Source organism: Suncus etruscus, chromosome 14 (assembly GCF_024139225.1).
Source record: "Suncus etruscus isolate mSunEtr1 chromosome 14, mSunEtr1.pri.cur, whole genome shotgun sequence".
Lineage (NCBI taxonomy): Eukaryota > Metazoa > Chordata > Mammalia > Eulipotyphla > Soricidae > Suncus > Suncus etruscus.
In genome coordinates, this window is record NC_064861.1 from 31,185,493 (window position 1) to 31,200,148 (window position 14,656).

Below are 14,656 nucleotides of genomic sequence, written 5' to 3' on the forward strand. Positions count from 1 at the left end.
CATTGTGCATTCTAATTAGCTGTGAGTGAGAAATCCTGTTGCTGCATTTGGTCTTATTAGTGTTTTGGATTTTAGCCAATGGAATAGGTGTGTGGTAGTATTTGTCTTAATATTATTTTGATCTGCAATTCCTGTATCCCCAATGAGGATGAGCATTTTTCTTTTCTTTTCTTTTAAATAATTTTTTATTGTGACCAAAGTGAATCACGAATCTTTCATAGTAGTATTTAAGGTATATAGTGACAATGAATCAGGGCCATTCCTGCCACCAGGGTTGTCTTTCCTCCACCCCTGTTCCCAGTATGCATCCCAAATCTTGCCTCATTTGCCCCCCGGACTACTAGTGTAACTTCTCCCCTCTGTGTATAGTATTTTACTAATAAGCTTATTTGTAGTCCATAGATGCTGAAAGAAGTATCCTTTTTTTTTATTTTAAAAAAGGTATTCTTTGCTATGCTCTAAAGTTACTTACTTTGCTCATTTTGAAATTTGATTGTTTTCTTGCTTCCTATTAATGCCTTGCATATTTTAGATGTAAGTAATTTATCAGGTAGCATATTTTTGCAATTATTTTTCCAAGTCTATGATGTTCTCCTGTCCCTTCTCCCCCCCAATTTTTGTCTCATCGTAATGTTCAGGGACTATTCCTGGCTTAGTGCTTAAGGCACCATATGAGATGGGTGGGGAAGCATTGAAACAGAATTGATTTTTTTTTTTGGGTCACACCCAGCAGCGCTCAGGGGTTACTCCTGGCTCTACTCTCAGAAATCGCTCCTGGCAGGCTCGGGGGACCATATGGGATGCCGGGATTTGAACCACCATCCTTCTGCATGCAAGGAAAACGCCTTACCTCCATGCTATCTCTCCGGCCCCCAAAAACAGAATTGATATAATGCAAGTCCTTCTATTCTATCTCTCTGGCTCATCTTCTTAATTTTCTTTTGTTTTGTTTGGGGGGGGGTGTCAAACCTGGCAGCACTCAGGGGTTCCTCCTGGCTCTATGCTCAGAAATCGTTCCTGGCAGGCACAGGGAACCATATGGGATGTCAGGATTTGAACCACCACTCTTCTGCATGCAAAGCAAATGCCCTACCCCCATGCTATATCTCCAGCCCCTATCTTCTTAATTTTTAAAATATTTTGAAAGGGAGGAGTTTTGAGCCACACTTGGTTCTCAGTGTTGACTGATGGCTCTGGGTTCAGGGCAGAGATCACTTCTGCTATGCCAGGCGACCACATGTGATACAGGCATCCAACTAGTGTAAACTGCTTGCAAGGTGAACAACTTTACTAGTTTTGCTATCTCTCTGGCCCCAGTCCACCTTCTTTTAACAAGGTCTTTCACAGAGCATCAGCTTTCTTTTCTTTAATTTCCTCCACCATGCCTCTTCCCTTTATTATTGTTGATAATTTCTGGTTCTGTGATGACTAGGGCTGACAAAGTTGGCTTTCTTATACATGAGGGAGGGACAGTCAACTGTGCTCAGGGTATATTCCTTGATCTATGCTCAGGAAACACTTGATGGGACTTGTGGTATTTAAGATTGAATCTGGTTGCCTGCATACAAGATAAGCAATCTCTCTTCATGTACTGTCTTTTTAGCCTCTCATACTTTTTTTTAGCTGTGGTGCTCACTGACTTTTGTACTCCTAAAAGGACTTGTGATGCTTGCTGTGTGCTTTCCAGGGAACTACATGTGGTTCTGGGGATCAAACCAAGGTTGGCTGCATGCAAGGCAAGAGCTTTACCTGGCATATTATTTCTCCAGCCCCTATGATCCATTTTGAGTTAATTTTTGTAAAATATATACAGCCTATAGTTTTATTGGCTTTCCCCATGGATGTCCATTTATGTTGCGTATTCTACTATCATCAGTTGGAAACATATCCCTTTGTCTACTGAATTGTCTTTGATACTTTGCCAAAGAGAATTTGAGTATATTTATATATTTGTAGACTCTATTTTCCTAATATGTTTGTTTTATATTCCTCTAGTACCATACTATCTTAATTTTTTTGGGTGCCACACCCGGCGGTGCTCAGGGGTTATTTCTGGCTGTCTGCTCAGAAATAGCTCCTGGCAGGCACAGGGGACCATATGGGACACCGGGATTCGAACCAACCACCTTTTTTGGTCCTGGATTGGCTGCTTGCAAGGCAAACGCCGCTGTGCTATCTCTCTGGGCCCACTATCTTGATTTTTATAGTTTTATTATATGTATTTATTTTGGGGTGGAAGAGGGACTCACACCTGGTTATTCCCACTTCAGTGCTTAGGGATATCTGATGGTGCTTAGGTACCAATGCTATGCCAGAGTTCAAAATTGGGGTTATCACATGCAAAACTTGCACATTAGCCCTTTGAATTATTTCTGGCTTCTTTAGTATGTCTTGAAGTCAAGTATTCTATTTTCTCAGAATTTGTTTTACTTGAACATTGTATTAGCTTTTGTGGGTTTATTGCCTTTCAGTATAAACATTTGACTTCATTGTTGATATCCAAATTGGATTTTGACAATGATTGCACTGAATCTATTAATTAAGTTGGGAAGAACTGATATCCTGGCAATACTGAGTCTTCCCACACATGATCATGAGTTATCTCCCATTTATTTATATCCTCTTTGATTTCTTTAATGAATCTTTTTTTACTTGAGAATTTATCTTTGAGATCACTTTATGTACCTATATACTTGAGTATAAGCCGAGTTTTTCCAGCACAAAATTTGTGCCCAAAACCCCAAACTCGAGGCCGGAGAGATAGAACAGCGGTAAGGCGTTTGCTTTGCATGCGGAAGGACAGTTGTTCGAATCCCGGCATCCCATATGGTCCCTCCTGCCTGCCAGGGGCGATTTCTGAGCGTAGAGCCAGGAGTAACCCCTGAGTGGTGCCGGGTGTGACCCAAAAACCAAAAAAATAAATAAGTAAATAAATAAAAAATAAAAAAAACCCAAACTCAGCTTATACTCGGGTCATAGTTATTTGATTTGGTGTGCGCGCACCAAATCAAATGCACATAGTCTCCAGTTGTCTTCTGCTGTCTGCTGTAGAGAATGGTGCTTCAGCTCAGTCCACAAGTCGCGGCTGAACTAAAGAGGTAGGCGGCTGAACTAAACTGTGTGCCACTGAACTATTTAGCCCACAATATTCAATCGTACATTTAATTAAGTGAAAAACCCATTTAATGTAGTAAAGTCGTGTAAATAAATGTTTATAAATCCTGAATCCTTATAATCAGGGATTTTGAAGTATAAGGATTCAAGATTTTTATTTTATATTATTTGCTTTTTGGGCCACACCCTCTGACACTCAGGGGTTACTCCTGGCTATGCACTCAGAAATCGCTCCTGGCTTGGGGGACCATATGGGTCACCGGGGATCAAACCAAGGTCAGTCCTAGGTTAGCGTGTGCAAGGCAAACACCCTACTGTTTGCGCCACCAATCCAACCCCAGGATTCAGGATTTTTTTGTTAGTTTGTTTTTTGGGGCCATGGGGTTACTCCTGGCTATGCACTCAGAAATCGCTCTTGGCTTGGGGGGGCGGTACCATATGGAACACTGGGGAATTAAACTTCGGTCCATCCTAGGCTAGTGGTTACAAGGTAAACACCTTACCTCTAGCTCTACTGCTCCAGCCCCAGGATTCAGGATTTTTAAGCATTTATTTACAATGCTTTATTTACTATCTTAAATGGTTTATTCACTCATTTTATTAAAGTTGCCATTGAATACTATGAGTTAATGTGGTATGTTAATGGTATACAGTATATCAAACAATCATGTATTGTAAATGTAATCATATATTTATTTACTTATTGATCTACTGATTCCTCAATTATTGTAATTGTTTTGGGTATATATTTTTATTTTTGAAATTTACCAGTGGCTGCTGCATTTTCCACCTCAGTTTATTCTAGAGTCACTAAGTTTCCCAGTTTTTAGGATAAAATTAGGGGGGTTGGCTTATACTCGCATGTATAGGTAGGTAAATGTAGGTAGACTTAGTTCATCTTTTGATATTGTTTCTTTGGGTAGAGGGCCTTCCAAGTAGTGCTCAGGAGGAACAGTGAAACCTCCTGGTGATTCTTGTCCAACCAAGATGATGGTTCATTATGAAGATCCAAGGTTATGATACTGCTTGTGTCCTGTAGTTCTGAGAATCACTTGGGCTACCTGTGAGGTAATCTGGTTCCTCAGGGGCATATCTGGTGATACTCATGTGGCCTCCAGTTTGGTGCTGATTGAAGGAGCATGTGGTATCAGGGATGGAACAAGAGTTAATTGTATGTTCCTTGACTCATGTACTATTTCTTGGACTTTCCTTCACCCTTTTAAGCAGCTGATTAATTTCATTATGTGCCGGTACAAAAATTTATTTATCTATTTTTATATTGACAAATGTTTAGGTTGATTTTAGTCTTTTTCTACCACAACAGTGCTATGGTAATATTCTGGTATAACGAATTTTATATTGTCTCCAATATTATTTTACACAAACAGTGCAGTTGTCTGATACTTAGATAATTTTTTTATTATATTTTTTGGTCCCACCCGGCAGCGCTCAGGGGTTACTCCTGGCTTTGTGCTCAGAAATTGCTCCTGGCAGGCCCTGGGGACCATATGGGATACTGGGATTTGAACCACCATCTGTCCTTGGTCGGCTACTTACAAGGCAAACGCCCTGCTGCTGTGCTATCTCTCTGGCCCTGATTCTTAGATAATTTATGTTTGTGTACAACTGTGAGTTGTAGATCTTTGAATAAATTTTTAGACATAAAAGTGACTACTCAAAATTATGTACATTTAAGTTTTTTGTTTGCATATATCAGTTTTTCTTCATATATATATTGCTGATGAGATAGTACAGCTAGGGATCACCCCTGAGTATCACCAGGCCTGGCCTTCCAAAAATGAAATAATAGCATAAATGTACACTCAGAGCAGAAAATAAAAGTGTTCAGAGGATCTTTATCAGTTGGGTCAATGAGAAACTTCATTTCTTCTGAATGTGAAGTTGAGCATCTTTTTACCTATTTAAAAGCTCCAGTTAGGACCAGGGCTTACATGCACTGCAGTCTCAGACCTAGTTCACATCTCAGGTACCACATATGGTCCTCAAATTGAGGACCCTAAATTCAAAATATAAATAAATAAATAAATAAATAAATAAATAAATAAATAAATAAGCAAGCAAATAAATAAAGCCCCAGTTAGTGCTGGGGAGATAGTTCAATAGTCTGGAGCATTGGAGCCTTGCATCTTGGAGGGGACTTTGATCCCGTATCACCTAATCTCCCTAGCACTGCCAGGAGTGATCCACACTCGCTGAGTTGAGAGCCAGTCCTGAGCTACTGCTGAGTGAGGCAAAAAGAACAACACAAAAATCAACACAAAAATTAAATTCCAGTTACATAAACTATCCTTTAAAAAGCTGGTTATGTGGGGAGAAAGTTTTAATTATGGGTGACTTATAACAGGTTATGATAATATATAAAAACTGAAGTGGTAAAACTTTTAAGATTTTTAGAATTTTACTTTTAAGTCAAATAACAAAATTTTAATATTCTAATTAGTAAACCAGTTTTGATAATATATATAAATATGAATCATTTTAGCATTATAATTTATTTTTATTTTAACTACTACATGACTTCTTAACTTATTAACTTAAATGTATTTTATTAATAAGAGGTAATACTTAATATTATAAGGTTGGTATATGATATAATAGATAATGCCACTTATGCATTCATTTTCCTTTGCCCTTAACTTGGTTTACTTATTTTGGTTTGGGAGCTATACCCAGTAGTGTTAAAGGACTAGTCTATCTATATGCTCAGAGATTACTTACTCCTGGTGGTTCACTGTAGTGTTGAAGACTGAATCTTGGCTTCCCACACACAAAGATGTGTGTAGTTTTATGTTGATTTACCTCTTCAACCTCTTATCTTTATTAAAACATTCTTATCAGGAGTCAAAGAGCAGGACCACATGCCTAGCACCTAAAGACCCTCAGTAAGATCTCTAGCATAGTCTTCTGAGCACCATTGGGTATGTCTGTGGGAATCTGCACCTTATTACTCAAGTATGAGAGAACTCCCAGGACAGTTTGTTTAGAAAATATAGATTAGGGCCCGGAGAGATAGCACAGCGGTGTTTGCCTTGCAAGCAGCCAATCCAGGACCAATTCGAACCAAAGTTGGTTCGAATCCCGGTGTCCCATATGGTCCCCCGTGCCTGCCAGGAGCTATTTCTGAGCAGACAGCCAGGAGTAACCCCTGAGCAACGCTAGGTGTGGCCCAAAAACAAATATATATATATATAATAAATTTCTTCATTAAAAGATTATTTTTTTTCTTGTTTATGTCAGACCTGTAGATATCTGGGCTTTGGGCTGTATGATTATCGAGATGGCCACTGGAAATCCCTATCTTCCTTGTAGCTCTGATTTGGATTTACTTCATAAAATTGTTTTAAAAGTAGGTAAGTATTACTTAAATCTATGCTCAAATGCCTAAAACATCACCTGATTAAATATGCCTAATTTTTTTTAAATATGCCTAATTTTAAAATTTGTTTTGGTAGATGAAAGCAGATAGAAGGGCCTGGAGAGATAGCACAGCGGTGTTTGCCTTGCAAGCAGCCGATCCAGGACCAAAGGTGGTTAGTTCGAATCCCGGTGTCCCATATGGTCCCCCGTGCCTGCCAGGAGCTATTTCTGAGCAGACAGCCAGGAGTAACCTCTGAGTACCGCCGGGTGTGGTCCAAAAACCAAAAACCAAAAACCAAAAAAAAAGAAAAAAGAAAGAAAAGAAAAGCAGATAGAAGCCTTGGGCTGATAAAGAAGGTAGAAAATTCTCTTCTGTTTTTACAAATAATGTTTTTTTTTTCTGGATCATATAAGGAAAATACCGCGGGCTCACGGAGGGGCTGCAGAAGGGGGCCGGGGGTTCCCTGGCCTGTCACATCCGCCCCAACCGCCACCCGATGGGTCCTACATCCCCAACTGGTCCCTCCCGCCTGCCTTGAGGCCCAGGCGTCAGCCCTCAAATAATATTTTCATTGTCAGGATGCATATAGCTAAGCCATATGTTGATGGTTAATGCTAAAAATTGTATAATAGGAAACTGCTTCAATTTGTCTGAAAGTTTCTTTTAAATTGTGGCTTTTACAAAATCTTGTATCTCTAAAAGAGAATTTCTAATAATGTCCATATTTTTAATTATTAAAATAGGAAATTATTAACTGAGAAAACATCACCATAGATAATAAGCATGATACCAAAATAATTTATTAAAATACATTTGGAAAGTTATGAAATATTTGGTGATTGCTTTGTATTTGTTTGTTTGCTCTGTGCTCAGGATCACTCCTGGCAGGCTCAAGAGACTATATGGGATGCCGGAGATGAAACTCCAGTAGGTCATATGTAAGACAAATGCCCTACCTGCTGTACTATATCCCTGGCCCTAAATACACATTTTGAAGTTATACTTAATGCTTTTGATGACTAGGATGTCGAATATGTGCTAGATGTGGTGCTCAGATATTTGATTGAGGATACATGTCTGGGATGCACATTTCAGTATTCACACACTGAACCACAGTGCTCCTCAGAGGTCACACTCTTAGTTTCAGTGCTTCCACAGGTTCTTAGTAGGGGTTGCACTCTAGTTGTAATACTTAAGTACATTCTGGTTGCAGTGCCCTTACATATCTTTTAGTTACATCATCACCAGACATCATACTTTTATTTGAGGGGTGGGCTTAACTAGTGGTGCTTAAAGCTTACGCCTAGCCTCTGCTCGGGTTTCTCCTGGAATGGTGCATAGGTAAACCATATGTGAATTGAAGTAGGGTCAGCTGCATGCAAGACCTGTGTCTTAACTCTGGTACAATTCCTATGGCCCGGTTTATTTATTTAATCTCTTTTTTGGGAGGGCACATAAACAGTGCTGAGGTGCTACTCTAAGCTCTGTCCTCAGGGATCACTTCTGAGAGTGCTCAGGGGACCACGCAGAACCAAGATTCAAAATATGCATATCGTGCCCATTGAGGTATCTCTCCTTTAGTTATGGTGTTCTCATACACCTACCTGACTGCAGTGTGACCTGAAATTGCGTGTATTTCTGGGGATCTCAGACAGCAGAGCTGCCAGTATTGTGTGTTTTTTTTATTTTTTTTTTATTTTGGGTCACACCCAGCAGCGCTCAGGGGTTACTCCTGACTCCATGCTCAGAAATTGCTCCTGGCAGGCTCGGGGGACCATATGGGATGCCGGGATTTGAACCACCATCCTTCTGCATGAAAGACAAATGCCTTACCTCCATGCTATCTCTCCGCCCCGAGCTGCTGGTATTGTATTCCGTGGAAGTGGTTAGTCTCAGGGTTACAATTCATGACATATGGTTGCAGGGCAAGTATATTAGCCACTAAGCCACCTACCAGACCGTCAGTGGTTAGAATTCTTTTTAATATACAATTCTAAATGAGGAGCTTAAGGAACACTTTTCATAATGAGAAAGTGATTTATAAATACTGTAGTTATAGAATCATAATTATGCAATAAATAAATTAAAAACCGTGAAATGTGGATGAGAGAAGTAGTTTAGGTTAAGGTGTTTGCATTACAGATGGTCAAACCCAGTTCAAATCACACTTAGGTCTTGAGCACCACCAGGAGTAATCCTGATCAGAGAGCCAGCAGTAAGCCCTAAATACTACCTGAATATAGGCCTCCCCTCACCCCTGCCAAAATAAACAAACAACAAACAAAAACCCTGTGAAATATGGATATATATCAACTAAAGGTCCAACTCAAAGTTTAAAGTATCACCTTTCAGTATCATCTTTAAAGGTTTTGTCTTGTTTTGCTTTTGGGCTACATCCAACAGTTTTCAGGAGTCACTCCTAGCTCTGTTCTCAGAAATCATTCCTGGCAGGCTTGGAGACCAAATGGGATGCCCAAGATCGAACCCAAGTTCGGCCTGGGTTGACAGCATGCAAGGCAAATGCCCTACTGCTGTGCTATCACTCTGGCACATCTTTAAAGTTCTGATTATAAAATGATTATTAGTGGGATCACTGATATAGTTCAGTGGCAGAACATTGCATGTATAAAGACCCTGAGTTGATCCCTGGCACCGCAAAAAACAATAATGTTTGAAGTAACTTTAGAGATGATACAATCAATGCCATCAATTTACAGAGGAAACTCTAAAAGGGAAGAGGCTTGTCCAAAGAAATTTAACAAGTTGTAACTAAACTGGTACTTACTCTCTACATTCCTATTTAAATTTGTTTGTTTGTTTTGGGCCACGCCCAGATGTGCTTAGGCTTACTCCTGACTTTATGCTCACGAATCACTTCTATGGTACTCAGAGAGACATTTGGCGTGTCAGGTATTGAGCATGGGTCAGCCATATGCAAGTGCCCTACCTGCTGTATTTATCTCTCTGGCCCCACTATTTAATTTTTTTTTAATTTAGTTTGTCTTGGGGCCACAACCATCGGTGCTCAGGAATTACTCTTGGGTCTGTAATTACTGCTGGCGGTGATTGGGACCATATGGGATGCCAGGGATTGAACCCTGATTGGCTGCATGTAAGGCAAGTGCCCCCACACTATTCCCTTTCTCCGGCACTGATCTTAATTTTTTATTTTGATATTATTTCCTAATTTTGTTTCTCTTTACAATATTTCTATTTCTAAATGACTTTAATGTCTTAACTGTTTTGAGTAAGCTGTTTTGCTGGTGAACATCTGCTAGCTAAAACATTTAAGTACCCATATGGATATAGATATACATATAATTTTGAATGTATTTTACCTGATAGCATTATATATTATATTTTAGGAATAAGAAATGATTCTTGTGATTTATGTCTCTCTTTTTTGTGAGGGAGATGTGGTATTGGACCATATTCAGCAAATCCAGCAATGCTCAGAAGCTACTCTTTGTTTTGTGCTCAGGGGACCATATGGGTTACTGGGATGGAACTAGGTCAGCCACACATGCAAGGCAAGCGCCTTCCTTCTTCTTTTTTTTTTTTTTTTGGGGGGGGGCCACACCCGTTTGATGCTCAGGGGTTACTCCCGGCTAAGTGCTCAGAAATTGCCCCTGGCTTGGGGGGACCATATGGGATGCCAGAGGATCAAACCGCCATCCTTCCTTGGCTAGCGCTTGCTTGCAAGGCAGACACCTCTAGCGCCACCTCACTGGCCCAGAGCCTTCCTTCTATAGAATCTCTCCAGTCACATCTGGTGTTTCTGTTTTACTTTATTTTTTTATTGAATTATCAGATTGAGTTTTAGGCATAGTGTTCCTACATCAATCCGGTGTCCACTACCTTCCACCAATGTCAACAATTTCTTTGCCCCAGCCCCACCCCACCCCATCTGCCTCCGTGGCACACACATTTTCCCTCTGTGATGGTCCTGTGTTCCCCATTCTAATTTATACTCCCTTCACTGAGCCCGTTAATTTGGTAGGTTTACATTTCTATACTGCCTATGTACTATCAATAGATCTTGGGAAAACTTCAATATTTTTATGATATAGTTTCTCAACTTAAAACAAATCCTAAGAACATAATTGCTATTCTTTTTTTTTTTTTTTTTTTTGGTTTTTGGGCCACACCCGGTGACGCTCAGGGGTTACTCCTGGCTATGCGCTCAGAAGTCGCTCCTGGCTTGGGGGACCATATGGGACGCCGGGGGATCGAACCGCGGTCCGTCTCCTAGGCTAGCGCAGGTAAGGCAGGCACCTTACCTCGAGCGCCACCGCCCGGCCCCCCATAATTGCTATTCTACCTTTTTAGTAATTCAATGTAGATCACGGAAGTAGATCACTCAAGTGAATGCTTGGTACACTCTGAGATGCTTGGCTAAGAGGGAGGCAGTAGTAGCCTCTGGTGTAATTCTGAAGTGCTTTCTGTTTGTTGGCTTAAAGAAGATAGATTTTTAGGAAGAAATTGAATAATTTTTTTTTTTCGAAAAGGGGGCAATTAGCCAAAAAATTTGACAACCGGGCCCGGAGAGATAGCACAGTGGCATTTGCCTTGCAAGCAGCCGATCCAGGACCAAAGGTGGTTGGTTCGAATCCCGGTGTCCCACATGGTCCCCCGTGCCTGCCAGGAGCTATTTCTGAGCAGACAGCCAGGAGTAACCCCTGAGCAACGCTGGGTGTGGCCCAAAAACCAAAAACAAAACAAACAAAAAAAAATTGGCAACCTCCACCATAGAGCAATTTTGTTTTTTGTTTTGTTTTGTTTCTTTGGTTTTATTTATTTTTTTCTTTTTTTTGTTTTTGGACCACCCCTGGTGACACTCAAGGGTTACTTCTGGCTATTCACTCAGAAATCGCTCCTGGCTTGGGGGACCATATGGGACTCTGGGGGATTGAACTGTGGTCTGTCCTAGGTTGGCGGTTGCAAGGCGCTACCGTTTGCTTTGGCTCCATTTGGTTATTTTTGTTGTAGATAATTACTCTATTATATATACTTTATTTTCTTCTCTTTTCAGGCAATTTGACACTTCACCTGCAAAATATCTTTTCCAAGAGTCCTTTTTTTGCTGGAGTGGTCCTTCCTCAAGTTCAACACCACAAAAATGCCAGGAAAAAGTACCCAAAGCTAAATGGATTGTTAGCAGATATAGTTCACGTATGTTAAGAGATTACAGATTTGGGGAAGAGGGATTTACATAAATTATTAATAATTTTAGAGTATTAATTTAATAAAATCCCAAAATAGTCTTCTATCATTAATTCAGATAAATTCAAATTCATAGACAATTAGGTCTGAAACCTCTTGGATAATCCTATTATTTTCAACAGATCTTAAATTTAATAAGGATAAACTAGAAACATTCCAAGGACTTAATATGTTTATTATCACCTCCTAATATCTAAATTAGGGGTCTATTGTTTTTGGAGTGTTTTGTTTGTTTGTTTGTTTTTGCCTCCACAGCAGTGTTCAGAGATTCCAGTGGGCCACTCAATGCAATATTCAGCCTTAGTATTCAAGTCTAATGAGTTGTGCTGTGACTCTGAGGTATTAGGAACCAGCAAGGCCATTATTGGTAGTACTTTTGTACTGTGTTGGTAGTCCAATTCAAGGACTTGAGCATCTAAGCCATGAGCTTTAATTCTTTGAGCAGTTCTCCTGACACCAGGGATCTATTTCATTTTTTTTTTTGGGGGGGGGGATCATTTCTATATAGTGGTTTCCTAGGACAAATGCAAGACTTTATTTTAGTTCCAAAATCAAAATATAATTTAATTCCAGTACTTAAATTCACCTGGAGTTGGAAGAAAACAATGATAATGCTTTTAATGATTATGTTTTATTTTTTCCATTTTTATTAAGATACCATGATTTGTGGGGCCAGAAAGGTATTATGGAGATAAAGTGTTTGCCTTGTATGGAGAAGGACGGTGGTTCAAATCCCAGCATCCCACATGGTCCCCCGAACCTGCCAGGAGCGATTTCTGAGCGTAGAGCCAGGAGTAACCCCTGAGCGCTGCCGGAAAAAAGATACCATGATTTACAATACTGTTAATAAATGTTTCATGTGGGGCCAGAAAGACAGTGGATAGATAGCTTGCCTTGCATGCAGCCTGGATACAAGCATGAATCCTGGTTTGATCCCCAGCACTCCATATGGTTTCCTGGGCACCACCAGGAGTGATTCCTGAGTGCCTGAGTAACTTGGAGTATCCTAATTCCTGGGGTAATCCCTGAGCATTGCCAGTGTGGTCCCAAAAAGCCTCAACAAAATACAGTTTTATGCATGTATTTTTCCAACCCCACATTTACCACCAGAGTTTCTGCTCCCTCCACCACTGTTGCAATGTATTCCTTCTATCCACATTCTCACCATTGTTAAGCTCTATTCTGTAGACCAACTATCCAATTCAGTTCTCTGAGCATTTTTTGCTCCCTTAATATGTACCTTTATATCCCACAGATGAGATAGATCACTTCAATTTCTTTTAAAAATAGGCAATAAATATGGTAATAGGTAATATAAAATTCCAAAGGCAAAAGAATTTATAATGCTGAATAAATTTTATTTGTATTATCCTTATATAATTAATTTTCTTTCCAAGGGTTATTTAAGGAATTCATTTTGGTGGGTGAAGGGCACCATCCAGAAATTCTACACTGAGTTCTGTGCTGAGAATCACTCTCAGCAGTGTTGAGAACCACAGTGTCAGGGATATTAACCCAAGTCTTCTCCATGCAAAGATTGTGTTAAGCTCTTGGAGTTATGTCCCAGACCCTCTCATTTGAAAAATTTGCCACGTTGGGGCTGGAGAGATAGCACAGCAGTAGGGTGTTTGCCTTGCATGCAGGAAGGTCAGTGGTTGAAATCCCAGCATCCCATATGGTCCCCCGAGCCAGCCAGGAGCAATTTCTGAGCACAGAGCCAGGAGTAACCCCTGAGTGCTTCTGGGTGTGACCCAAAAACCAAAAAAAAAAAATCTTAATCTGGATCAGAAAGATAGCTCAGAAGGCTGACTGCATAATTTTATGCTGGAAGTTGATCCCCCAGCACCAAAAATGGACCCTGAGCTCTGCTAGGAGCAATTTCAAAATAAAGTCAGGATTAGCCCTGAGCTCTGCTAGATGTGGTCCCAAAACTAAATTTGTTTAAAAAAATGTCACCCAGTTTTTGGGCAATGCTCAGGGGTTACCACTGGTGCTACACTTAGAAATGATTTCTGTCAGGCTCAGGGGACTATATGGGAAGCTAGGGATCTAACCCAGGTTGGCTGCATACAAGACAAATGCCCTACCCATCGCTCCAGCCCTACATTGACTTTCTATTCTATTCTATTCTATTCTATTCTATTCTATTCTAATTTTATTGGTTATTATAACATAAATATTTATTAATATCTGGGGTAAAATGTATTTTCCTGGTTTAAATTTTCCAAAAAAACTTTAATATGGTAGAGTTTATACACAGTAAGCTACACAAAATTTTATTTTATTTTTATTTAAAAAACCGTGATGTGGGCCGGAGAGATAGCATGGAGGTAAGGCGTTTGCCTTTCATGCAGGAGGTCTTCGGTTCGAATCCCGGCGTCCCATATGGTCCCCCGTGCCTGCCAGGAGCAATTTCTGAGCCTGGAGCAGGAATAACCCCTGAGCACTGCCGGGTGTGACCCAAAAACCACAAAAAAAAAAAAAAAAAAAAAAAAAAACCGTGATGTTTAAAACTGAGTTTTAGGCATATGATTTCCTAGGACTAATCCCACCACCAGTGTCAACTTCTCTCCACCAGTGTTCCCATGTTCCCTCCAGTTCCCTTGACAGGCATATTATAAAGTTTGGTGGTTGTGGTTTGGATCTCCTTGTTTTCAGTGTTATTGAGTCTATGGTTTGTATATCTACCATATTTGCTGGCGTATAAGATGACCCTTCGACCCATGAAAAACTTCCTAAAAGTCTTAAAAGTAAGTTACTTCTTAAAAGTAAGAGGGATGCGGATCACTCGTCCCTGAAGCTGGAACAAATTTGAGCATGCCATATAATAGCATATAATATGACTCCCGACTTTTAGGAAGTTTTTCCTGGGTTGAAGGGTCGTCTTATATGCCGGCAAATACGGTAGATATACCACTCCCTTGCATTACTAGTATATCT

The 14,656-nt window shown here is 40.1% G+C and overlaps 1 protein-coding gene across 1 annotated transcript in view; it reads left to right on the forward strand.

The window, feature by feature from the left end:
- CDKL3 (cyclin dependent kinase like 3) overlaps window positions 1-14,656 on the forward strand; it is a 51,688-nt gene that overhangs the window by 27,213 nt on the left and 9,819 nt on the right. Inside the window, exons 4-5 of the mRNA XM_049787369.1 lie at window positions 6,373-6,485; window positions 11,526-11,665. Coding sequence (XP_049643326.1) covers window positions 6,373-6,485; window positions 11,526-11,665 — 253 coding nt within the window. The remainder of the gene's footprint in view (window positions 1-6,372; window positions 6,486-11,525; window positions 11,666-14,656) is intronic.